At 49.7% G+C, this 26,740-nt stretch overlaps 1 protein-coding gene across 2 annotated transcripts; it reads right to left on the minus strand.

Moving 5' to 3' along the window:
• Positions 1–1,961: 1,961 nt before the first annotated feature.
• On the minus strand, positions 1,962–23,183 carry RAP1A (RAP1A, member of RAS oncogene family). 2 transcript variants are annotated; one of them, XM_031606044.2, is made up of 9 exons: positions 23,029–23,183; positions 13,550–13,620; positions 10,900–10,983; positions 9,474–9,542; positions 8,501–8,557; positions 7,808–7,948; positions 5,858–6,001; positions 3,315–3,430; positions 1,962–2,694 (listed from the first exon to the last, which is right to left on the minus strand). In XM_031606044.2, exons 3-8 carry the CDS (start codon positions 10,954–10,956, stop codon positions 3,344–3,346), a joined length of 555 nt encoding a protein of 184 aa, XP_031461904.1. In that variant the 5' UTR covers positions 10,957–10,983; positions 13,550–13,620; positions 23,029–23,183; the 3' UTR covers positions 1,962–2,694; positions 3,315–3,343. The 2 variants fall into 2 exon arrangements, with proteins under 2 accessions (XP_031461904.1, XP_031461905.1); XM_031606045.2 differs by lacking the exon at positions 23,029–23,183 and adding an exon at positions 14,836–16,032.
• Between the last annotated feature and the right edge of the window lie 3,557 nt (positions 23,184–26,740).

Raw genomic sequence — 26,740 nt, forward strand, 5'->3', positions numbered from 1 at the left:
CTGTACTCACACACCAAATAAAAAATGAAAGCCCGGCTCTTCACCGAATGTTCCACAATAGGAATTAATTCCATTTCCTCGGAGTCAAGTCCTGGCAAAACAGATAAAAACACTCATTAGTTTTAATGATTTTTGCAAAGGTCAGCTCCGAACTTCACATTAATTAAGTTTCTCATCCTGCTGCTGGCTATGGGAGCTTGTGTGCATCGGTGTGCTGCCCCTGCAGCCACTCTGACCAACCCACAGTGGGAAACGCCATCCAAAAGGACCTTTAGAGAACAGAGAATGAGATAAATACGCGTGGATGGGAGTTTGAGCAGCAGTGAATTGGTACAGACAGCAGTGATTCACTTTGGCTGAATCTCGGTGCAAAGCAGCAGCAGCAGCACAGGCGCAATGACTTTGGGGCTGCGTGGCTCAACTGCAATTGTAAACGTTCTCCTTGGAGCAGAGCTTTGAGTTACTTTGCTTCGTTGGGTGAAGCAGGAGCACGTGAGGGCACCCCGGGAAGATTTTCTTTTCTACTTCTCTTTAGGACACTCTTCAGTAAGCACATCTTTAAACCCAGGAAGCGTTAAACACCGAATGCTTTGGGGCGCATCCTATTTGTAAATGGAAACGATGTGGCGTTCACCAGAGAGCAGAAATGGGGCTGCTGTGCTGCACACAGGAGAGCCAACACCTGCACCAACAGCTCCGGGTGTGGGGTCTGCAAGCAGGAGCTGATCAGGGAACCCCAAAGGAATTGTAGGGACCCACCAGGAAACGGGGATTCTAAAGGAACCAGGGGGACCCCAAAGGAATCTGGGACCCCAAAAGGAACCAGGGACCCACAGAGAGCCACAGACCCCTAAGGAACCAGGAAATACCCCCCAAAAAACAGGGAATCCACCACAATTCAGGGTCCCCAAATGAACCCGGGTGACTCCAAAGAAATCTAAGTAAGATCCCAAAGGAACCAGGGGACCCCATCCCAATTCAGAGCCCCCAAAGGAACTGGGAGATCCCAAAGGAACAGTGGGGACTCAAAAAGAAGCGGGCGGATCACCACAATTCAGGGACCCCCAAGGAATCTAAGATCACAAAGGAACCGGGGGGATCCACTGGGAACCAGGGGACCCCCTCACAATTCAGAGACCCCAAAGGAAGTGGGGGAGCACCGGGAACCTCAAAGGAACTGGGAGATCCCAAAGGAACCATGGGGACCCAAAAGGAACCGGGGGGATCCACTGGGAACCAGGGGACCCCATCCGAATTCAGAGCCCCCAAAGGAACTGGGCGAGCACCAGAAACCTCAAAGGAACTGGGAGATCCCAAAGGAACTGGGGGGGGAGCAAAAAGGAACCAGGGATGCCAAAGAAACTGGGGAAACCACCACAATTCAGGGACCCCCAGAGGAACCCGGGGGGAACAGCAGGAACCAGGGGACCCCAAAGGAACCGGGGGGGGGATCACCACGATTCAGGGACCTCAAGGGAACGCGGGGGGGGGGATCCCAAAGGAACAGGGAGACCCCAAAGGAAGCGGCGGCTGCGGGCGGACAGCGCCCCCTGGCGGCCGTGCGCGGTACCGGCGGGCGGATGGCGGGCGTCCATTCCGCAGCCGCGCCGAGCAACGTTAAAATCACTTTATTACTATAATAATTGTACTTTTAGTAAAGATAACCGACATGCAAACACCACGCCTCGGCTCCTCCTGAAAAAGGAAGCGCGGGGAGCTGGAGCTTGGTGCCCAATTTGCCCCAGCAGCTGTAATGCAGGCAGACGGACTGACATCGTCACCCTGCGTCTCCATTCAGTCTGCTTGGGCTGCATGGAGGAAGTGGGATCTCTGCTCAGCTCCGCAGCTGCATCAGGGTCAGATGGAGAAAAACAACTCATTTACGGGGATTTCTCAGCATTGGTTGCCAATAAAAGCACCCCACAAACCCGGGAAACCGTAACAAAAGCACAGAAACAAAATGAAAATGTACTAAAATTTAATCATTCATAAAAGCTGTAATTTAATCTGTGACAGTAAAACACAAGAAGCAATATTAGAGTTGGTTTAGTATATTATATATATTTGCTTTTAAAGCCATAGAAATCAGTTATCCCAGTTTTTTTGTTTTTTTCCTATAAAAGACCCATTTTTCCAAAGCATTATGCACAAACATTTTTAATTAGAATATAATGGCAGAATGAAAATAATGATATTCTGTAACTTTTAAATATAAAATGAAGTCAACGACTCAAAAAGTTATTTGCTGCAGTGAGTTCAAAGGGAAATCTCAGATAATATATATCTATAGTTACAGATATAAAATATAATGGTGGAACATTTTTAGTGCTCGACGGGGAGAAATTATGATATAAGGGTCAATATGAAGTTTTAATTATAGTAGCAATGTCTAACATTTGAAATGCATCCATGCTCCTTTGTATAATCATACACTAGAGTCAATTATATTTATTTTTCACATCTGTTAACTGCTATTGCAAAGGAGAAATGCTACTGTCTTCAATTTCCAAGAGATATACAGAGAGCAATTTCTTTTTCCAGGGACTGTGTGCAAACCATTTTAAGATCTAAATTCTTCTCGTCGTATACAAAAACAGGAGAAGCTCCTTCAGATATGTCACTAATTTCTGTAAGGTGGTGACGTTGGGAACGCTGGCACTTTCCATTTAGGCAACAGTTCTTCATTCCTGCAATCTAGGAAGAGAAAAACAACGGGTTGCTGATGTTGTAGGGCATCGTGCTGCTCACAGCCAGAAGCTGCAGCTGCAGAGAGGCTGCTTTCTTCCAGCAGTGCGACAGAGCAGCTGTCAGCACACTGAGCACCCTGCCAAGATACACAGGAAGATTATTTATAGCCTACGTCCAACCTTTGGTGGTGTTTTGTTTTGGGTTGTGTTCCTGGTGGGCAGCCATTGAAATCCACGTCCCACCCAAATCCATTTGCAATTGTCCTCTTATCAGCCAGGGCTGTGACAGCACGGCGAGTCACCCAAGTGCTGCTTCAGGAGGAAGCACAGCTGACCCAGGATGGCTCTGAGCACTAAGAGAGCAAGGAGGAACACTGCACCCATCCCCACCAGTTCCTGCTGCGTCACAAACCACAGCCCAAGCAAAAGGAGGAAGGATATTTCTCTGCCAGGTCCAGCAGTAGAACTAGCTTTCAGTCAGAAAAGGCCAACACGGGCAGCAGAGCAGCAAGAACTGTGTATTTTGGAGCAGACAGGAGGCAGAGGAGCAGAGGGAGGGGGAATGAGCCTTGTCAGGAGCAGCTCAGGTGTGCATCACACCCAGCCTGCATGGGAGACATGGCTTACCTGGCTCAGAGCTGCTGCGCCATGGGAGTCTAAAGCAGCAGGCATGATTTCTTTTTAGGCTTCTTCTTTTCCACTGGTGTTTTTCTATTTATCTGTCTGACCAGGTCATAAAAGATCTGAAAAGGAAAACCACAAACTGAGTAACAAAATAACAAACACTACTCAAGTGTCAAAAAGTCAGGCAGGATGGCAGGTTGATGCTCCTTCCTGGTGTCTGCAGTCTTAGAAATTGAATCAATCTGCTTCCATTTAGCTGCACATACTCCTCAAGCAACTGCTTATTAAACAAGAGTGCACAGAGCTCCCATCCATGTGCAGAAAATAAGGGAGCATCTTCTGGGACCTGGCTTCACTCCCTACTGTGTAGGATGAGTTCTTGGTTTCCATCACAGCCATTCAGACTGGAGCTGTCATTCACTTACTGCTGATCTCATGTGCCTTTGGTGCTGATCTATCTGAATTTATTAATAACACAGCAAGGAAAAACTGATCATCAGCTCTGAAGGAGACTCTTCTAGAAGGGGATGATCACAGAGATCTCTTTTTGCTTCAGCAACAAATTTCTTGTGAACACTTTTTGCTGTCATTCGTTTTCTCAGTAATAACCCACTCCTTGCAAAATGAGCTTTGCAAACTTGCTTGGAGTTGGGTCATGGGACTGAGCAGAACTACTTCGACCTCCAGAAAACCCCACCCTTCTCCTCATTCACTTTCTTCTTTCCTGGAGCTGCTGATTGCTCACAAATTCTGGTTGATTCCAAGGAAATCCAAAAGACAAACAGGTTGTAACAGATTTCAATGCCTGGATATTTCAGATTTTCTGCCTTGTATGTGCACAAAAGCACAAGTGCCCAGTTTGATAGCCCCAAACAAAATGAAACCATGCTGCCTTCATTGGGCTCTGGTATAAAATATTTGAAGAGCACCTGAGCTGCTCCCACACCTCCTTTGCTAAGCTTCCCACTGCCAGATCTGGGTAACAGGAGCAGCTCACACCCAGATGCTAAGAAGTGTACAGATGACATACAAAGGAAAGGTTTCTGTAGGAGAAACCAATCAATAAGAGGCATTTTCTATTGTGATGCAGAACAGCTTTCCATCTTTAAGCCTTTACAAACAAGAGCTAAGGCTGTACAAAGGGAACTGCCATGTGCTGGAGCAACACATGGCAAAGCACCCAACATCTCTTTGCTGGCAGATGAGGTTCCTGCAGCCCCATCCCAACAGCAGGAGCTCCTGGCCCTCCCTGCAGCACTGGGCATGGCACACTGGCTGCCAGGAGGATGCTGGGTTTGGGCCAAATCCCACTGCTTCTCCTTATCTTAGGCTCCTAAACGGTCCCAGTTATCTCCTGGCACCAAAGCTGCTCTGCTCAATGGGGTCACCTTAGCATTTGTGAGTGGAAAGCTGGCCCTTGGCCCTGTCAGATAGCTCACAGGAGAGAATAAAACCTCAGTGCTGGATGGCAAGAGCCACGCGACACCAACGTGCAGAGGTGTTTCTCATTTAAACGTGGAAAATTGTGCAGACAGATTTATGTTTGGAAATGGTCTCAGTAAATTAGTGGCTTACCAGAGGAGGACTGTGATGGGATGTCTGCTTGAGCAGCCAGATGTAGCAGGAATGTGAAAAGCAAATACTTTCAAAACCAACAGCCAACACTACGCAACGCAACAAGTGATACAATGGGGCATGTCCACATTCAGAATAGCAGCAGTTATCTTAAAAATGTATAAAAGTTTATCTAAGAGTCATCCACTCACTCAGGACCCTCTGCTATCCATGCCCTCTGACACAGGCTACAGAGAGCATTTATATGGAGGTGTCACCCACTCTTTACAGACAAAAAGGAGCAAATTTCTTTAAAACAGATGCAGCTGAAGAGACTGCATCTCCTGTTGCAGACTCGTCCAAGTTCTTCCCAGGCTGAGATTTCAGAAGCACCTTCTCTTTCTGATAGGGAAATATAAGTAGCACTGCATGCTTCTGTGTTCAGTTTTGGGCATCTCAGTACAGAAAAGACATGGAGGTGCTGGAGCAGGTCCAGAGAAGGGCAACAAGGCTGCAAAAGGGCTTGGAGAATATGGCCTATGAGGGGAGACTGAAGGAAATGGGGCTGTTTGGTCTGGGGAAGAGGAGGCTGAGGGGAGACATTGCTGCTCTCTTCAAATACCTGACAGCTGATTGCAGCAGAGCAGAGCTGGTCTCTTCTCACTGCTGACAGCATGAGGGGAAATAGCCTCAAGTTGCAGCAGGGTTTAGGTTGGATATCAGGAAAAACTTCTTTACAGAAAGGGTTGTTAAGCACTGGAATGGGCTGCACAGGGAGGTGGTTGAGTCACCATCTCTGTGTTTAAAATCCATCTGGACGTGGTGCTCAGGGATGTGATTTAGCTGTTGTTAGAGTTGGGGTAGGATGGTCAGGTTGTGGTTGGACTCGATGATCTTTATAAGGCCTTTCCCAACCTGAGCAATTCTACGATTCAGTGATTCAACTCCACATGGCATTCATGTAGAAGTAACAAAGAGCAGCTCATACTTACCTCATTAACATTGATTTTAGACTTTGCAGACGATTCTAGAAAGGCACAGTTACACCACTGTCTTGCTAAGTTTTGACCCTGTTCTTTGCCAACTACGCGTTCTTCCTCCAGGTCACATTTATTGCCAACCAGAATCATTGGAACCTGGAGAAGAGAGAAGCAAGAGGACGAGATGTGTCAGCAACATAACACACCACATGGGCTGCCCAAGCAATGCTGTCACTGAAATGCAGCTATGTGTTCCCACAGCCCCAGCACACACGATGCCATCTGCCCATCACATCACAACACACATTGCATCACTGCTGCATTTTATACACAGATAAAAGGACATTCACTACAAACAGCACTGAAACCATCGTTAATATTGACTCGCTGATAGTAACTGAAGTTTCCAACTAATGAGCCCCTGCAGCTCAGCTTCCAAAAGGATTTCTCTTCCAATAAATAATCTCATGCCATGTTAGAATAAACATCTGGTGCATTTTCAACACATCCAGCCTACATCCACGACCACAGACACAAGAAGTCATTTGCTCCACAGCACAGTGATGGCCATCAGCCCCTCTCCTTCAGCACCTCTGCATCCTGTTTCCCTTTGCTATGCACATGTAGAAAAAAAAAAAACCAAAAAAACCCCAAAGAACTGCTGCTGGTGGGTGTGCCTCATTCCATTTCCTGCAGCATTTCATTCTCTGAGCAGAAAATGAGTACTCTCCAGCTGGGAAATAAATCACCATCCATTTCCTTTGATAATTTCCAACGCGCTGTACGTTTTCTAATCCACTTGAAAGTCAGTATTTGTATTCTCCCTCTCATTCAGCTGCACTCAAGATTAATTTTTGTACTTAAGACAGCCGTACTGATCAGAAAATGATGGCAGTTTTATTTTCAAGAAGTAAATTTTACTTCTTACATCACAAAACTGAAGGCACAAAACCCCCTCAAAAGCTCATTTCACATTAAGGCCAAGCTGGAAGGGGCTGTGAGCAACCTGGGCTAGTGGAAGTGTCCCTGCCTGTAGCAGGAGGTTGGAAATTGATGATCTTACAGGTCCCTTCCAACCCAAACCACTCCGTGATGCTGTGATTTACAACCTTATCAGCCCAATTCCCTCCCTTACAGCCTTCCAGACACTTCAGAGATCTCCAAAACTTTAAGATGTGTTCTGATCACACCCAGCAAACAGAATAAGGAAATGAAAATGAGAAACAATAGGAAAAAAAGTGCTACTTAATGGAACAGATTTGAAAGACATGAAACTTTTTATAAGGTTATTTCAAGAAGCAGTAATCATCATGGAGCAGAAAACGGAAGTACAACAACTTGCTCTATCATTTCCTATGTCATGTAAAGACTGGATTTTAAACTGAGACTTAAGTTAATGGTTTGAGTGCTGGGATGTTAAAAGATGTGTTCTGAAACTTAAAACAGGAAGCTCAAAACTAAGCAGAAGGTTGCATGGAAGATGAAGAGGTCCTGAGCCTTGGGTTCAACAAATAGGCTGGATGTGGCTCTGGGCAGCCTGGTCTGGTGGCTGGCAACCCTGCACACAGCAGAGGGGCTGAAACGAGATGATCACTGTGGTCCTTTTCAAGCCAGGCCATTCTAGGGTTCTAAGTACCACCCCCTGGCACAACACCAGAAATGCATTTTAACCATTCAATCATTACTGGCAAATTTAACAGAGCTAAAATGAAAGAAAAAAAGTTGTTTCTCCAATTGACTCCCACCATTTTGCTGTCACTTCCCATCCAGACTGCCAGCTTTCCAGCAAACCCAAGCTGTAACACTAAAAACAACAAATAGTGCAGAGAGAACTCCAACACAAAACTTGGCTGTGCAGCAGTGAGTATTCCTAGAAAGACATTTTACTCACGTACAAATTTCCACGTGCATCATTTGGAAGATATTCTATTCATCTGCAAAACGAGACAACGTTTTACTTACATCTTCAGTGTCCTTCACCCGTAAGATCTGTTCCCGCAGGTCCTGCAGGTCGTTAAACGTGGACTGTGCTGTTATTGAATATACTAGTGCAAACCCCTGGCCATTCTTCATATAGAGATCCCTCATTGCTGTGAATTGCTCCTGTAATCAAGGAAAGAGGAATGCCATTCATGCAGCTGATGGATGCTTATGATGGAGAACGGTTTTAAAGTGAGACAGGGGAGGTTTAGGTTGGATATGAGGAGGAAGTTTTTCAGCCAGAGGGTGGTGAGGCACTGGAACAGGTTGCCCAAGGAGGCTGTGGATGCCCCATCCCTGCAGGCATCCAAGGCCAGGCCGGATGTGGCTCTGGGCAGCCTGGGCTGCTGGTTGGCGACCTGCACATAGCAGGGGTTGGAACTGGATGAGCACTGTGCTCCTTTGCAACCCAGGCCATTCTGTGATTCTATGATTCACCCCCAGAGCCCGCTCCCAAAGACCTCATCCTTTTGTCTCCACTTGCAAAGTTAACAAACAGAACCATCACACATCAGTATGTCGATACAGTGACCCACTGCTGGGTTGTTTAACAGAACTGTTTGACTTTTCCTGCTGTACTTGCCCTATTGCTTTGATGGGATTATTAAGTTCCATACCTCACTCCGCTCTCAAGAAAGCAACTCAGTGCCATTTAGAAAGAGGGGTTATACTTACTGTCCCTGCTGTATCCAGGATTTCAAGCATACACTGTTGACAGTCTACTTCCACTTGCTGGGGAAAAAGGGAAGAGACAGAAACAGTTAAAACTAAAGACTCTGAAATGAAGCAGGGGAGAGGAATCTCAGCTTCATTTTTTACTTCTGCAGCAAAGAGCTCTGCAAGAGAGCACCTTCCCAGCACCACGAGAGGCTCTGCTGTCAGAGCTCAGTGACACCCCCAGCTGGCACATGGGGCAGCTCCCTTGTGCCACAGGCTCTGCTCACACTCAGGCATAAAAACCCTTCACCACCTAAGAAACGTCTCCGATTCCCCATGGGTAATTCTGTGAAAGCAGAATAAATCTACCAGCAGAACTCAGAATTTATGCTTCATTATCACAGGCACAAAGGCTGCAAGTTTTTGTTTTCTGTTTCGGTGTCTTTAATTATGGCAACAATTATGCTAATCTGCAAAACAATGGGTTCCTTGACATCAATCCCAGAGAAGAAAGCAGCACTGTTGATAGAGCTGCATAACACCAGGGTCAGGGATCCTGACAAGGACTTCTGCTCAGCCCTGTGTGCAAAGCAGCTGTAGAGACTTTGTATGTGCCTTCAAACTAAACAGAATAACACCATTTCTAAGAGATAGCAACAAAGCCATCAGAGATCAGAGATCTAAAGCGAAAGCTGCAAGTTGTGTGAGCAACAGAGGATAAGTTCTCCCATTAAACAGAAGTAAGAACAGCCAAATTAACAGCACCATTGGCCCTTCCCTTATTATTCAGCTTTACAGTGGCTCACGCCATTGGGTTGGCCAGAAGCCTCAAGTTTGTGAAGTGCTCTGCAAAGCCAAAGGAAACCATGTGTAGTTTTATGGATCTGTGATGCTCTCAGATACACAACTGGCTTGGTCTGATAGGCTTTCGTAGCATTATTAAAAAGCAGCAGGCACTGTGAGATGTGAAAGGAAAACGTCACTACTTTACCTTTCTGTATGAGTCTTCTATTGTTGGGTCATATTTTTCAACAAAAATTCCCTGAACAAACTGTACAGTCTGGGGAGAAAGGAGAAGGGAAATAAATCAGGTGAGCAAACAGACTGTGATGTGTTACCAAAAAACACTTCAACAAGGAGCAGCACCAAACTGCTCCATGCTGCTGAGAAAATGCAGGTGTGGAGAAAAGACATAAATTATCAACAAACTTAAGTAAAATCTGTGCAATCTGTCATTTCTTGAGCCACTTTGGACTGCTGGCTCATTTTTTATAAAAGATGAGATCCCCCAAATGCCTTCATTTTAGTGCCTGTGACTTCAGAAGAGTAAAAAGCACCAAATATGGGAAATGTGAAATCTGATCAGAGGAACCGGCAATGCATTTGGAAATCCTAGATCTCATTTAAGTCAGAGTCACACTGAAAGTACTCAGGATTACACACAATTCAATCCAGTGACTCTCCAGACACTCAATTTGTATTAAATCACAACAAAAGGAGACATCATTCATGTAGAAAGGGAAATATTTCTTCTCTATGTGATTATTCAGAGCAAATCTGCCCTAAACATTTCCCCTCATGCTGCCACTTGGATGTGACCCATCCCTGGACACTCAGGCTCTGTATGTGCTGCACTCTGACTCCCATTGCTCCCCAGCTTTCCTGGTTCCCTGGAAGGCACTGGAGTTTCTGTAGTCATTTCAGTTTGCTTAAGGTGCTGTGGAAGAACAGAGTGTATCAAAAGACTCCTCTGTCTTGCAAGGATTAAGATGGGATCTCCGAAAGAGCACATCAAATTTGAGTCATAATTGAATAACCTTCCCCTCTATCCTTCTGGATCCTGCAGGTGATCTGACAGCCCACAGCAGCCCATTCCAGCAGCAGTCTGGAAAGGAGCAGGGCTCTCTGCTGTGAGTCAGCTGCTGTCACCCTCTGTGACAAGGAGCAGGGTGTGTTTCCCTCCCAGATAACCTCACACTTGACCACTTCTTCGCCATCCTGGCTGGGGTGAACTGCTTGGCTGATCTTTGATAAACAGGTGACAGAAATCTGTCTTACAAAGCTTTACTATCAACTCTTCTATGTAAACCTCTTAGGAGGAACAACACGAGCACTTAAGGAGTGCAAAGTGCCATCAGTGCAGCATGGGCTGGGTGCAGCGTATTCACAGCATTACACATCTGCAGGAAGCGAGCACCAAATGCTGACTGTTCCAGCAGTGATTCATTACTTCTTTCTTCTCAGAAAAAAAAAAATATATATATTTATATATATATGGACAAATTCACAGATCCTCCAGCAGCGTAACAAAGGCAACCTGAGTGTCACTAAGTGCAGGTGAGCAGCAGCACAAACATCCCAGCACAAACAGTGAGCAGTGCCCACGAGCAGTGCCAGAACCATCCCCAGCCACTCACCAAGGCAGACTTGCCCACACCTCCTGAGCCAAGGACCACTAGCTTGTACTCACGCATGGCGCGGGCTGCTCAGGTACCAGCAACCTGCAAGGCAAGAGGAGAGCAACGTTACCATAGCACTGCATGTACACCTTCAGGACACCATCTTCTCAAAGCAGCAATGCACTGCTGCTCTGCTGATGTGCTGAGAAGAGGAATCTCTGCAGGAACAGTGAAGATTTTCCTCGCCCACCTGGATGCTCAAGTTTAGATGGCTGCTGATGACAGCTCTGGCTTGTGCCACGCAGAGCAATAACCACCAAAGCACAGATCCACCCTCCAACACCAGTTCCAGTGTTCATGTGCACCAACCACACGCAATCCCACACTCCCATAGCAAACCTGACAACTCAGTGCTTCCTTTAACTTTGTCACAGAGTATTTTAATTACAGTAAGCTTTGCCCTGAACTCACTGCCTCCTGGGTTTGGGATGCCCAGGCTGGACCTGCTGGCTTTCTGCTGTTGGGAAACACTTTGTATGCAGTCACAAGTCCCCCCCCCACTGCACCACCTTCCCTCTGTCTCCTCAATGTTTTACAGCCATGAGGACGAGATAACAAGGCTGGTGAGTGGTGAGGAGGGGCTCAGCCTGCAGGGAAGGATGCAGGACAGCAGTTCTTCTCCCCAGGAAGGTCAGCCCGACCCCACAGCTGCCAAGCGCTCGCTGCTCACCCAGCCAGGGCTGTGCCTTTTTAAGGAAATCTTCCAGCTCCCCAAGCTCGCTGTGCTGCACGAGAAAACCTCTCATTCTCCTCGAGATTCCCTGACAAATAAGGCAAGTGACAAAGCTGGCCATAAACATTTTACGCTCTGTTTACATTTTGAGCCAGGCTGGGCTGTCCCGGTCGGGGCGTTGGGCAAACAATGACCTCAGCTGCCAGTTATCCTCTCCTCCTTCCCAAGTAAGGGTCCAGAAACACGAATGTTATGAGCCCAGGGAAGTTTCATTTCTCAAAGGCACTGCAAACCAACGTTGCCATGGGATTTATGGCTGCACCAGACTGGCTACAAATGAAAAGGTGTTCCTTGGAGTTTGATGCAGAAGTGCATCACCCCGTCCACTACAACACACATCACCTTGTCCACTACCACCAACAGCTTCCTGCAAAGAATCAGGATCGTGGCTTCAGCCTTGCTGCTGTCTCCCTGCAGCTGAGAGAGACCTGAAGCCAGGCTGACATGAGCCCGAGCTGCAGCAGAGCAGACACTGCATCCCATCCACACCGAGCCTCTCACCCCTCCAGCTGCCCCCAGCCTTACACGGAGAGCTGAGCTGAAGCCAGCAGCAGCACCCAGATCTTGAAGTTAACCTCAGGGCTATTTTTCTTCACCTCTTGAAACTTTTGTTGCTTAATTGCATAAAAATTGTGAAACGGAGTCAAACTGAAAGGGGTTTTCCAGAATGGTAGCTTCATATATCTCAAAACAGTGCAAGAAACGTCTGCGCACTGAGTACACTGATAACATTTTTGGATTAGATCCTGGCAGCTCTAAGCTCTTCTGCTGAAAACTTCCCAGAGAAGTAACGTTCACTTCCTTTTATTTCTAAAACTGTGGGTTTTGTTAGGAAGGAGAGGGGAATTCCAATCAGCAACACTTTTCCTCTCGATAATCCTTAGAAATTCCAAGGGGGTGACTGCTTTATAATAACCCATCAATGCAACCCATTGATCTGTGCATCTTTCAAGCCTCCACGGGATGCTCCACCCAAGAAAGCCCTGAAAGTAAATCACGCTACGGGTTAAATATAGCTGTGAACTCTTTCACTTCTTATTTATAGTAAAAATACTTGTGGGAAAGTTCCAGCCAGCAGTAGTACAAGACTGACTTCTCATTTCTTCTCTGCAGTATTTGCTGATTTTTTTTTTTTTTTCAAGTGCAACAGGAAACCAAGATCCTGAATCACATAAGCCTTATTACTGTAGATCCCACATGCCTTAATCACCTTGTAGCTCTTCCACAAGTTTGTTAATGTTACCTGCTCATACAGCACAGATGGAGGGCTCCAAAAATTACCACGTTCCATCCCAACCAACTTTTTGTTTGGCAAACTGCATGTGCCCACCTCGACACAGGAGACACGAGGCATTCACTGCCACCCAGAGCAGCATGCAGTGCAGGAACGTGCTCTGAAGCAACGGCTGCATTGCAAAGCAGCATGAAATGATGGGTGTTCAGTGCTTCTTTCGATACAAGAGAAGACTGTGATCAGTACAAAGCGTAAAAGTTTCCTGTCCCAAGCAACCCTCACCACGAGAACAGCTACCCACATGCAAATGTAACCGTCTGTACATCACACAAGGGCTGTTCACCAGCTCTTGAGTGCCATGTATCTGCAGCTGGTTGGATGCTTTGAGCTGCATTGAGGTGATGCCATCGCAAGAGAACCGTTGGGGCTGCGTGGTCGGTTCTGCCTCTTTCACAACCAGAAGAAAGAAACCAGACTGCCTCCATAGTTTGATGCTTTGTACAACGGTAGATGACATCAGGAAGGAGCACAAAACTTCAGAGCTGCTTTCCCCCTGTTTCCCCTGCAGCAGAGCTGCAGAAACAAGGCTCAGGCAGCTTTTAACTTCACTAGTTGTCCAATTAAATATTAAGAACTCATACCTTGGCATAAAAGATCTCTCATCAGTGTTAACAGCACTACTGAAGGGTTTCCCAGGCTCCTTACGAGGGCACTGAAAGAAAAATAAACAAAAATTAATCCTTCAGAAGATATTTTTCAGCCAGTAACGTTTGTAAGCATCAAATCCACTCTTCAGAGCGTGGAAATCCCGGGCACGGAGGCGGTGAGGCCCCAGTGCTGCACAGCACAGGAAGCCAAGCAACTGCTTTTGTAAGATGCTTTTGCAGCAGCTCTGCATCCAACGCTGCACCTCGAAACCCCAGAAATCAAAACGCTGCAGAAACAGGTAAGGGAGATGTTGAGATTTCTGCTAAATACCTTCCAAATGCAATAGGAAGCGAGCCTACAGCAAAGGAATTCTTGCTGACAGCATTTGTATGGATCCAACTTAAACACACCTGAGAACAGGGAATTCCAGTGCTCAGCTGTAGGACCAAGGGCAGGTGACAAACTGGGCATGCAGACTGCATTTGCACAGTCCTATGTGCACAACAACACCACCACCATCACAGAGGTGAGAGAGAAGGAGCAGAGATGCTCAGCACTCCTACCCTCACCCCCAGCTCCCAGCCTGGCTTGCACTCACAGACACCAATATTTGGCATCTGCAATGCCCCTGCCAGCACCCTGCCCCACACGGTGGCCATGCATGGGGTTATTTTTACCCTGGCAGCTCAGCACTGAATCACGGCTACTATAAACAAACCTGTTTAATTTTGAGCTTCTAAGTGCTCCTCGTGCCAGCTTTTTCAATTACTACGAACTAGGCCATGAAAAGCTCGTTGTTTTTTGTGGGTTTTTTTTATTTTTAGTGTCTACTGGAGATTGCTCAATACTCCACCAGAGCTCCTTCTTTACTCACAGCTACGTTTGCAAAACAAACTCTAACCCATCACAGCAAGGACCGGACCAAAGGCAAAGCCAACATGAGGGGCAGGACACAATATGCAGCTTCACTCCCAACAGGGCTCTGCTGCACACCAATCTGAGATTAAATCACTCAATGAAAACAAGAGGACTTGAAATACTTCCCCAGTATTAATCTGAGCTGTCAACAATTAAGCCCTCACGACGCATCAGCCAGGTGAAAGCGATGGGAAGAGGGATGGTGGGTGGCAAGCAGAGGGTGCTTGCCTAAAAAAAAAAAAAAAATCACCTAATTAATTAGCAATTAATTAGCAAATGGTTCTCTCAAAAAGAAGTGAGCCCAACGCCAGCCTGGACTTGAAGGTGTTCCCACCAGCAGTGCCACCGCAGCCCTGCTCACCTCCCTGCAGAGCAGCTCCTGCAGCAGTGCTGAGGCTGTCAGCATCAGGAAAGCAGGGGAAGGCAGTGCTGGCAGCAGGCAGGCTCCACAAGACTTCCACCTCCAGGTCAGCAAACTTCCGTCCACGCCATCTTCAGGGCATGACTTCATTTTATTGCTCGTTACCAGCGCGGGATCCAACGCTGTGCTGAAGGTATCTGACAGACTGATGTCACGCAGCCCAACCAGGTGGTTGGTTATTTCTTTGTGGTTATGTCTTCGTGGTAAGAACCTGACTCCCCTTCTCATGAATTTAACAGGAAGAACATTTGCACTCCCACCGACTACTTTCAGCATCAAACCAGCAGTGTGAGCAGCACGCTGCACCATGGCAGCTCCCTCAGCAGCCTTTATCCTCCTAAACATACCATGGGCTGAGACTGAGGTTATTTCTGTTAAAAACAAGGGACTCGTTTCCATTCCAGGCAGGAGCTTGCCAAATCAACCTATCTGTGCTTTGCCAACGTTGCTGGCAGAGCGCAGGGCATGTAGGATGGTCAGCACAACATGGAGGTCCACACACATCCAAGGACCAAAACCAGCCACCAAAACGACACGTGGGTCTGTGCAACAACAGCTGGGAGACCTGAGCCAACCCCGTGCTGAAAAGCAGTTCAATGAAGCACCAAGGAGCAGAGAGCGAAGGGGATGGAGGTGCGCCCTCCCTGCCTTGCACACATCCACTCTTAAAAACCAAAGGCCCGACCTTGTGCTGCTCCTGAGCCACATCACTGCACGACATCACTGAGTTGGAGCCGGTGCTGCCAAAGCTGGGGCTGAGTCAGCTCCTCCAGCAGCACAACCTGCAGTGTGAGAAAGCCTTTCTGTGCACAAACACCTCGAGATGGAGCTTCCTCAAACCGAACCCCTTCCTGCAGCCGGCTTCGTGCTGAACTCACACTTTTAAATATCACAGTGTTTACTCCCATGGCAGCGACTGCCCGCTTACTCACTCTAAATTGCTTTGCCACTGAAGCACTCCGTGCAGCCAAGGCCTGCTGTACTCAGGCGGCTAATTTGGTTTTTGTCCTGGTCTGCGTGTGCACAAAGTTGCTGGGGATGATGCCAAGCAGACAAAGGGCACAGAAAGGAAGGCAGCAGTGCAGCTTGGAGGCTGAAACATTGCTACTGCTCCAGAAGAAAAATTAGGAGGAAGTTTTTCAGCCAGAGGGTGGTGAGGCACTGGAACAGGTTGCCCAAGGAGGCTGTGGATGCCCCATCCCTGCAGGCATCCAAGGCCAGGCTGGATGTGGCTCTGGGCAGCCTGGGCTCCTGGTTGGTGACCTGCACACAGCAGGGGGTTGGGACTGGATGAGCACTGTGCTCCTTTTCAACCCAGGCCATTCTATGATTCTATGAAAAATTTTGCCCCTTCCCCACCAGTAGAACACATCAACACAGGGCACTGCATACAGAACCAGCTCACAGGACTTCCATTTGCTGTCCCCCACATCCACCACTCCCTTCGTCAGTTTCTTTTTTTTCCATTTTCTCCAGCAGAAAAAAAGAAAAACAAACCCAACCAACTCTCTGACCTTTTTAACACCGATTAAATTCCAGCCCGAAGCTGGGAGGCTCCATCGTCGCAAAACTCCAACCATGCTCTGCTCAGGAAGAATAATTTGTTGTGCTGATAGTAGCCTGGCAACATCCTTAACCGTGTTCTTCCTGGTTTATGCAATTAGAGTAACTAAGAGCCACGAGGTGGGCCGACTGTCACCGCCACTTTAGCCTCTATTTTAAAGAATTATTTCCTTTGAGCAGCAATATTGGGCAGATAGAGGCAAACCACTGCCTCCTTCCTGTCCAAAATACAGCAGTGTGCTCGAGGGGTGCTGCAGCCGTGGTGCCCACTGAGCACATGGCTAATTAGTGCTGCACTGTTTGGCAGCTGATGGCCCACACCAGCTGACAGCAGCCCGGTAATGAGCACCCAATTGGTGTTAATGTGTTTTATCAGCACCATGCAGGAGAGCACCTCTTGAAATGTTTCATGGCAAATTTCCTGGCTCGGTGGGAACGCAGAGAGAAGCAAGTTGGATGGACCTGAATTAACCTGAATACAGAAAAAGGTACCATTATTATATATATTTTTTTTTGTAATAAAGTGAGGCTATCCAATATGGCACTGAATCCTTCAGTATTTGCTCGGTCCTGTAATGCTGCAGCATGGAGGGGCCAAAACAGGGAGAAATTCTCTTCTGTGGCAAAGCTTTTAAGAGAAGGAAGGTGCAGAATGTTGTCAGCAGTGCTGGCACCTGAAGGCATCAGGGCCTGGAGCTGAGAGCTGCACAGCACTGCTCGTGGTGTTAAATCCTCCCGAGTCTGCAAGGCTCAAAAGGGCAAAACAACTGCAGCAGTTCCTCCCGGAATTTCCTGCATGGAAAATAAAGAGTGACACTCCTCCCTACAGGAGGCTGCTCTGCTGGGCTAAAGCACTTCTATATGAGCCACTTCAGTGCGTATGGCTAAAGCTTAATGGCAACCAAAATAGATGATTATACAATAAAATGAAAAGCAACAGTCCGGGCAGTTGGACTCCTGCCTGAAAAGCAGGGATGCTGTTCTCTGGGTCTGAGTGATGGGGAGGAGCTGTGCTGCCCTGAGCAGCTCCTCCCTCTGCCCCACTGGCACTCCTCTGTGCAATGATAAGACGTAAGGCAACAGGAAAAAATTATCTCCTGCCTTAATGCGTACATTTATGAAGTATTATGGCCTGGACACAGTCAGTTCTGTACTCTGATCCAGACCTTAGAACGTCCCGCACTTCATTTGAATATTAAATACCATTATCTGTGATTTCTGTACTTTCCATTTTGCTCAGGACATTTTCTCAGCAAAACCGACCCCCACATGCAACCCGTTTTCTTTCCTGAGAAACTCGTGCAAAATCAGCCATACAAAAGCAGGGATGCTGCTGATTTTAAAGGCAACGCAGCAACGCTTGTTGGGCTTTTTAAACCTTTTCCCTGTACAGATGCAGTTTGTATGAACTCAACATGAAAAAGACAATAAAAAAAAATAAAGTTTCAGCCTCTCTGTCCTACAGACCGGGTTTTGCTGAGCTGCAGTGCATGGTCCCCAGCACTGCACTGCATTGCACTGCGTGCTCCGCTGCCTGCAGGGCGCTGAGATTGCAGAATAAAGGAGAAGGCACTGAGGAAAGGACCCCGGGGCATTCAAACAGCTGTTTGATCATTGTAAAGGAGGTGCCTGAGAAAGCTGTGTTCTGATCTATGCTCCTTCTAGTGATCGATCTGCCCATGAACACATTCATCAAGATCCAAAGCCAGAAAGTCGCACTGATTACAATATTATTATAAGTAATCGGATGAGTTAAAAGCCCTAAATACATGAATATTTCATGAGAAAGGCTGCTGGGAACAGCTTCAGTCTCTAACTTTAATCTTAACGTTCTTTTCATCTGCAATTAATGTCACAAAGCAAAGCCAACATCTGGCCACGTTTATTTCCTCCTCACCTGTTTTTATCCCATAAACCTTTTTGGATCTCTGCTCTTCAGCCCAGTGCCAGTATGGGAAGGGTGTGCTGGAATGGGACAGCTGCACCAGAAATAACCTTACCCAGTGAACTATGATTTACTCCAAGCTATCATGCAGTAGGTGGCACATAAAAAGATATTATCCTGCATGTCAGCTGTCTGTAATGAAAGTTTTTCACTTCCCAGCAGCCCCTCCCTACAACTTAATGTTTATTTGCATTGGAGGAAAGGATATGACATGAAAAGCAACATAAAAGGCAGTGCAACCAATACATCCAGCCCGACTGCTCTTCCCACATGCCTGGCATGTTCCAGGTTAAGGGTCTATTTCCAATGGATGTGTTGGGGTGATGCTCAGTTCCAGCCCTGGGATTGAAGCCATTGGTGCTGTGAGCACGGCATGCAAACCTCCTGGGGCAGACTGCTAACCCAAGTGTGTTCCCAGCATTAAAACACTCCCAAACACAACTCTGGATCCAAACATTTCCGAGAGCTCCAGATCTCCTTCGGCCACAGCACGGCTGCGGACGCACTCAGACCTCCCACTTCAGCACCCAGGTGGACTTAAACCCTTTTTCATCTTATCAATATTGAAAATAAATAACAGCCTGTGGTGACTCAGAGCACCTGCCCAGCACACAGCCGCTGCCTGGCACCCATATTTTCAGCTAAACAAAAGGAAAGGGGGGAGGAAAGCCAGGCCCCACCAGCAGCCCCATCCTCAGCATGGCCAGCATCATCACCAACCCCTCACAGGATCCGACCTCCCCCCATACAAAGGGCTTGTTTTCAGAGGCAAACAAACAGCAGTTTCCAAAAGACACCGAGCTCTGCTTTGGTCGACGTTTCTCAACCCAAACAGCTCCACTCGTATCCACAGCCAGGCTCAGGTGAGGCCACCACAGCTGCGAGGCAGCGCCTGTTCAGGTACAGCCGGTATTTCCCAACGCCCAGGACCTGCTGGGCTGCCTGCAGCAGAGCAGAGATCAAAACGCCGTCTGCACGTGGCTGCACTCCCATCCACACACACCATAGGACCATAGAATGGCCTGGGTTGAATAGGAGCACAATACTCATCTCGTTTCAACCCCCTGCTGTGTGCAGGGTCGCCAACCAGGCTGCCCAGAGCCACATCCAGCCTGGCCCTGAATGCCTGCAGGGATGGGGCATCCACAGCCTCCTTGGGAAACTCTCCTGCTGCTCTACACTAAGCAGCAGGAGAACGTCATGGTGGAGCCCTGTGACCATTGCAGTGCAGGCAGAGATAACACTGATGCTTTTAGTCTCACCTGCAGTCAGGTGAGCTGCCAGCTGCACTGCTCTGAGCATCATCAAATACAAAACGCAAATACAGAAGTCCTGAAATCCATAAGGACTGCTGATCAAAACCAAGGGACATCTCTGGCACCCTGTTTTTTTTTGTTTGTTTGTTTTCCCCTCCCACACACACAACAAACCTCCCCACGGCAGATGAGCACGCTGTAAGGTTAAGCACCATTTCTGATCAGGAATGCAGCCCTGAGTCGCTGCCTCCTCCCCGAGCATCACCCATCTTCCCACAGCCTCCTCCACTGCAACACCATCACACCAACTACCTGAGGAGACTTTAATTACTGCACTGTTTGCAAGGGGGGATGCGATCTCTCAGCAATCAGTTTCTGTCCTGTGCAGAGCTTCAGAGACAACACCATTCTGCACAGAGCCTGGAGGAGCAGCAGCAGCACCAGCAGATCCAGCACTGCAGCACAGAGCATCAGCAGCACCACAGCGGGCAGCCACGTGGCCTTTATGAAACACAGCTAAGGCATTCCTTCTACAGCTCTTCATTTAACAGATGGGGACTTACTTTCCCCACTGGAACATCAATGAGTGCTGGAGACATGAATGGTACCGGCCGGGCTCCTGGCTGCTGACAGCTCCATGCCAGAAATTCAAGGATGGGAAAGGAGTGAAATCTACAACTTGTTTAAGAGCTCTAACCTTACTGTAAGGCTGCAGAGGGTGAAAATATCATTTATTGCTACTCCCAACTCTATAGCTTTAAAAATAAGAAATTAAGAAAGAAGTCCAGCATTCTGGGAAGTGTTTTACTCATAAACAATCTCCCTCCGATTGGACTAAGCAATGAGATTTATCACTTGTACACACAGGACTGAAATGAAGCCATCCTTGCAAGTTCCTGCCCATTTTCACAAAGTAAAAGAGACCAAACTTGATGATGTTTGCAACAGGAGCAGTGGGCAGCGTGCCGTACCCCCAGGCCAGAGTGTGACAGCAGAGCTCACCCTGCTGTATTCCCACTCCAATCTGCACCTCTGCAAAGAGCTCCGTCCTCCTGTAACCTCCCTGCCCTGGTGCCACCCCACACAACCCGAGGAGAAACCTGCTGGAGGGCTTTGCAGGACATTAAGCTACAAGCAGAAGGCAGCCCAGGAGCACAATACCCGGCCCTGGCTGCCACCACGCTTCAGGACTGCAGCAACAAACCCAGGCAGCCACACATCCCAGCACTCCAATGATACCAGCTTTGCTTTCTGACTTCCCACCATCCTCACCTCGGCCACGAGATGCACAGGACCTCAAGTTTTGCAAAGCGTGATACAACTGCACGAGTAAAATCTGAGCTGGGGATATAAGAGCACCCTGCTTTCATTACAGCCCTGCTAAACAACCCCTCATCTCATAAACACAAGAAAGGTTTCCACTAAGGAAAGAAAAAAGAAAATAACAGTGAGCTGAGCACACAACCGCAGCTGAATCGTTAAATTGCTGCTACAGAGCAAACACGGCGGCCTTTAATCTGTGCAAAAGGGGAATCAATAAGTGCTGCAGAGCTCAGCACACAGCGATCCCAGCTGTGCTCTGACCCCACACCCACCGACTTCTCTTCAAAAAAAAAAAAAAACAAACCCCAAACTCAATCAGGGCAGAAACGCAACCCAAACCCAACCTAGTTTTAAACTCAGGCCTCCTTCCATTCTGCTCCTACTGAATTGAATGCAGCCACCTGCAGGCAGAGCACGGTGTTAATGCTCTGCTGGGGCAGCTGAGGCAAAAGGAGAACTGGAAGGTGGGAAATCTCTAGGCTAATCTCCTGAAAAGTCCCCACGTGCCACCAACACGCTGTGCTCACACACGCAGGAAGCAGCAAATCAGTACAAACACACTAAGAGCTGTTGATGCTCAATGTTAGGACTCAGAATAAAACTTACACACTAGAGCAGCTCCACGCATTGCACTGCTGCCACGTGGTTCAGTTTCTCTTAGTACAGATGGGATGGACAAGAAATGGACCTCAGCTGACGGTTTCAAACATAAACTGTTCTGATGGACACCGTAAACACAAGTCTCCAAATAAAAGCATTAGTGTGTCAGGGCATTACACGGCACAGTTCAGTCCCTGTTTGGCAAAGCTCAAAATCTTCACAAAGCTCCTTACCCTGCAGCCCTCCCAGGGCTCAGCCCATTCTTGGGGCCGTGGAACACGAAGGCTGATGGGGTGAAAACGTGGAACCCATCGCTGTCAGGGAGCGCCAGCCCCACGCCTCCATGGGAACACACAGTTGGGCCATGGTAGCATAGATAGCATTTCTTTGGCCATGAGAACGAATGGACGCTTCAATGTTTGTGTTTTTAACGTTGATCTTTTCCATAGCGGCAGGACGTGAGCACTCTGGCACAGGGAAGCAGCCATAGCAACGTGATGTGATGTCAGAGCTCCGTTCGTGGTCCATGTCACTGATGTGAGATGTGCACAGAACAAACCCCACGGTGCCCAGTGCTGACAGCTCCTGGGACTCATCGCACTGCGTGCTGCTCCTCCCCATCTCCATCCACACTGATGGCCTCCATAACCCCAATATGAAACATTTCCCTGCCTCCGAGGGCTCCTCCAGCACACGGGGGATCTTACAGCACGTGGGGGTCAGAAAAAGCACAGCCCAAAACCCAACCAGGGCCGCAGCTCCCAGAGAACAGCGCATCTCCTGGCGTAGCTCAGATAACCCAACGCTCACGCAAAACTACGGAACCAACAGATACAACGAACGTTCCGAAAGCGCTTTCAAAAGAAACAACCGCTTCAGGAAACGCCGTAAAGCCGAGAGGGGCCCTTCGCGCTCCGTTCGGAACGCGGCCCGGCACAACAGCGGAACGGACGCGGGGCCGAGGCAGGAATTCCGCCCGGCTGCGGAGCGCGGAGGAAGCGCTGACCGCCGGGCCGCTCCGCCCGGAGCCCCGCGCCGCACCGGGAAGCGCCGCTCCGCTGCCACGCGCACCTGCCCGCGGCGGCACCGCACAACTCCGGCCGTTCCGCTCCCCGCTCCGGGGCCGGGACGCTCCGCCGGCGGCCTCAACCTCACCCCCAACCCCGCTACGGCCGCTCCCAAGATGGATGTCCGGGGCCGGGCCGGCAGCCCCGAGCGCAGCGCGGACAGCCGCCCGGCGGGACGAGGGCCGGGCCGCCCCCGGAGCGCCGCCGTGACACCGCCTCGGCCTCGGCCCTCCCCGCGGCCCGGGCCCCCCCCGCTCCGCTCCGCTCCGTCCCGTCCCAACCGCGGGTCGCGGCCCCACCGCCGTCCCGGTGCAGCGGAACGCCCGCAGCCGCCCCGCCCGACCCCGCGCCGCGCCGCGCGCTCCCTTCCCCCGCTCACCCTCCGCTCCGCTCGCGGTTCGGCCGCTGTGCGCGGCGGTGGCGGCGGCAGCTCCGCTCCGCTCCGCCCTCAGCGCCGCGGCCCGGGGAGGGGCCAGAGGAGCGGGCGGGGACGTGAGGGGCGGCCCGGCGGAGTTCCGGGCTGCGGGGTGTCCCGGAGCGGCGGCGCGGAGGGGCGATAAGAGCGCGGAGCGTTGCGCTATCAGGGGGCGCAGCGGCGGCGCTGGGTGCGGTGCTGGGGTGGGAGAGTCATGGGGGGGGCGGTTTTTGTGGAAGGCAGCGCTTCGTAGTGATGTCGTTGCTTTTTTTATAACAGAACCGTGAAGAGTTAAGAAATGTAAGACTGAGCTGTGCGCCTGGTGTAGCTGTAATGAAGGAGGCGACGAAATGCAGGAGAAAAGCACGCGTACTTACAGGGTGACTTTGGGTTTGTGAGGCGGCGCTGCTCGGGCTGCTCCCTGCCCTTGAGGACAGCCGGGTCAGGGGATGCAGCCCTGCTGGGGCCGTGCGCGTCCCTCAGGGCAAAGCAGGGGACCAGGTGGCCTTCGAAGAACCCAAACAATTCTGCCATTCTATTCTATAATCCTACACAGAAAGGATCGCGAAATCTCCAGGCAGTCAGCGGCCCTGGGTGCAGCTCAAAGTCCCACTCGGGTCCTCTGCTCTAATCAAAAGTAAACAGTGCTTCAGCACTGCGCTGTGCACGGGGTAGCAGCAGTGCCATTTTGCTCGCTGACATCATTCCTGGCGGTGACACTGCTGTGATGTCGCTGTTCTTTATGGCTCAGCTCCTCCTCTGGGCGCTGGAGGCCAGCAGCTGGGCCACGCTCCTGCACAGGGCCTCCTGTTAAGCTTATCTAGAAGACAGGCAGAGAAAATGGCACAGCAGATGTCCTGCAGGGCGGTGCTCGGAGCTGCGTGGGCATTTCACTCACAGATCTCCTTTAACACCACTCTATAAACTTTATCCCCAGTGCCAATGCATCTGCAGCTTTTCCCACCCAGTGCTACTGCCTGAGGAATTTCATTCTATCCTGTATACTTGGGCAGTTTTATCTGTTTCGTGGGTTGTGGGTCATCTGAAGTTGCAAAACAATGGGGGTCCCGGCACACCCAGGGCCTGATTCAGCAGAACAGAGTGCTTGTTTGAGGTCTGTTCTGGGAAAGCTTGATTTTCTTCCAAGTTTTCTGCAGGTTTGGATGGAAGCTGATAATATTTGTTGCTGAGTCAGGCTTTGCAATGGGTTGAAATTAAAGCTGGTTGAACACAGACTCGGTTATGAGGGTTAGAATAGAAGGAAAGAGCATTCCCAGCTCAGCTCCAGCACCCATGTGCTGCTCCCCACAGCCCCCACTGCCCTCTGTGGGGCAGAGTGGGTTCACCTCGTGCTGCTGTGGCTTATCTCCTATGGTGTCAGCAGATCCAAGCTGTCAGCACAGCTCATTGCATCCCATGTCTGCACCTACACACCTCACTTCTCCCTCTGAACATTTCCAGCTCACAACAATTCCTCTTTTTCCATATGTTGGGAAGGCATCCCCTTCTCTGGGTGCTAGCATCTCATAGCAACAGAACCCCCCCTCTGCTCTCAATGGTGTCATTGGAAGGAGAGGTGACAACCAGCACCTGTGGAGGATGCGACCACACTGTTCTGAGCCCATCCAGGCGCGTGGAAATGAATCATGATCCCTCAGGATATTTTTAATTCCTCCCTTCCACCACCACTCCCCCCCGCCCCCCCCCCCAAAAAAAACCGAAAACTTACAATTGTCCAATTGGGCGAATTATTGCAAGTTGAGCTGATGTAAATATCCAGCTAATGCCCGTTTACTGATTTAATGAAATCCAGAAACAATTTGCAATCACGTAACGAGCCTGGATTCCTGGCTGATAGAATCACAGCACTGCCTCATGTATCCCACACAGCTCAGAGGGAGCTGAGCAGGGCTGCAGGATCCTCACTGCACAGAGCCCACGTGGGGTAGCAGAGCTCCCCGGGCCCTCACCTGTTCTCTCCATATCTTGTTTATTTCCTGAGCACGGGCTCAGTGGCAGCTTTATGCTTCTCCTTCTTAAAGAGGGGGTATTTTCCTCCAGAAAGGCCATTGCTTTGCATTAATGGTAAAAGAAATGCTGAGCGAGAGGGAGCACGGAGCAGCTGTGCCACTCACTGAGAAAAAACATGCTGCACCCCAAAGTGAAGAGCCCTGTGTCATTGTGGACAGGAGCAGCGCATCGCAGCCACCACCAAACTGGCAGCAAAAAGGGATCCACAGCAACATCAGCTGTTGCCACCTCACCAGATTTCTGTACTGACCCAGGGCTGGAAAACTACCCGAGCAGGGCTGGGTGTTGTGTGAGGTTCTGTGCTGGGGTTTTGCCCTTCTGTATGGTAGGTGGGGGTGCTGGGCGTGATGGGACCTCACACCTCACCTCTGGCACACAGCTGTGCCACGGCCAAGGAGCACAGAGAGTGGCAAACGTCAAAAGTTCATCTGCTGTGTCTGTTGGTGGCAAGCAGCACTCACACCCACATGTCAGCTGAAGAGCAGCCTAGCTGCACCCTAGGAACATCTGGGGGGGGGGGGGGGTTGGCTTTCAGCACTTTCCTCTGCTCGGCCTTTGGAAGGAAAAGTGTTTGCATAAATAACAGCAGATGCTTTTTAAAATAGCCCATCTCCCATCCAGTGTTTGGTAATAGAGAGGAGCAGCGATAAAACAGTTGCAGGCGATGCGGGAAGCGCAGCAGATGGGCGGCACGGAGCTGCAGGCAGCCTGTGCTGTGTCAGTGCTCACGGATGGTGCTGCTCTGTGCTGCTGCAAACTGTGACCGTGCTGCTGGGAAATGCTGGTGGGGCTGCAGGGCTCTTCTCTGCTCAGCATTAACAGGCACAGCACTCAGCAGTGACCCGAGCAGCGCAGGACATTCACCGGGTCTTGTGCACTAAGTGATGCCATAACACTTGCCAATCCTGTGGGGTAACTGGGGCCAGTTCTTGAAGCTCCCATAATATCAGAAAACTTCACCTGCATTGCTGGAGTTACAGAAACCACAGAGATATCAGCCTGTTCCATCAGCTGTCACCTGTGTTTGTGGTGCAGTGCTGCACGCCAGGCGGGCCGGTTCTTGCTGACGGCTGCAGGCAGTGCTGCTGCTGCGGGTGCTGTGGGGTTCAGGCAGGGCTGGGGCCCCACTGCCAGCTCTGTGCCATGGAAGCAGGGACGTGTCCTGCTGTCACTCCAGCGGGGGTCTGCCAGCACACAATACAGCCCCTGGGACCCAGTCAGACAGAGCAGCATGAGGATGTTGTCACGCTGGCACTTGGTCACGTCGTGCTGCTCTACCAGGAGCCCTCATCACAAGCAGATGACCTGGCTTGCCTACTGGTTTCTTCCACTGAGGCTTGATTCAGAAAGAGAGTGACTAATCTCGTTCCTCTCATTGCTCAGAAATGTCCTCCGTGCGGTTCTTCAGGTGTCACCATGACTGCTCCATGCGTGGTGACCTGCACTGTGACCCCGTGTGTCACCAGCCTCCTGCTGCTGGCAGCTGCACAACATCAGTGCTGCAGTGCTGGTGGCAGCGGGATGCCTGGAGCCCATGGCTTCGTGCAAGGACAAGCTGCAGCAGGGCTGTGCAGTGCCAGGAGGGCTGCAGGGATGTTTCCTTGGAGCGTGCACAGGCGAGTGGTGCCAGCAGAGATCTGCAGCA

The sequence above is a fragment of the Phasianus colchicus genome, chromosome 25 (assembly GCF_987193195.1).
Source record: "Phasianus colchicus chromosome 25, bPhaCol1.hap1.1, whole genome shotgun sequence".
Lineage (NCBI taxonomy): Eukaryota > Metazoa > Chordata > Aves > Galliformes > Phasianidae > Phasianus > Phasianus colchicus.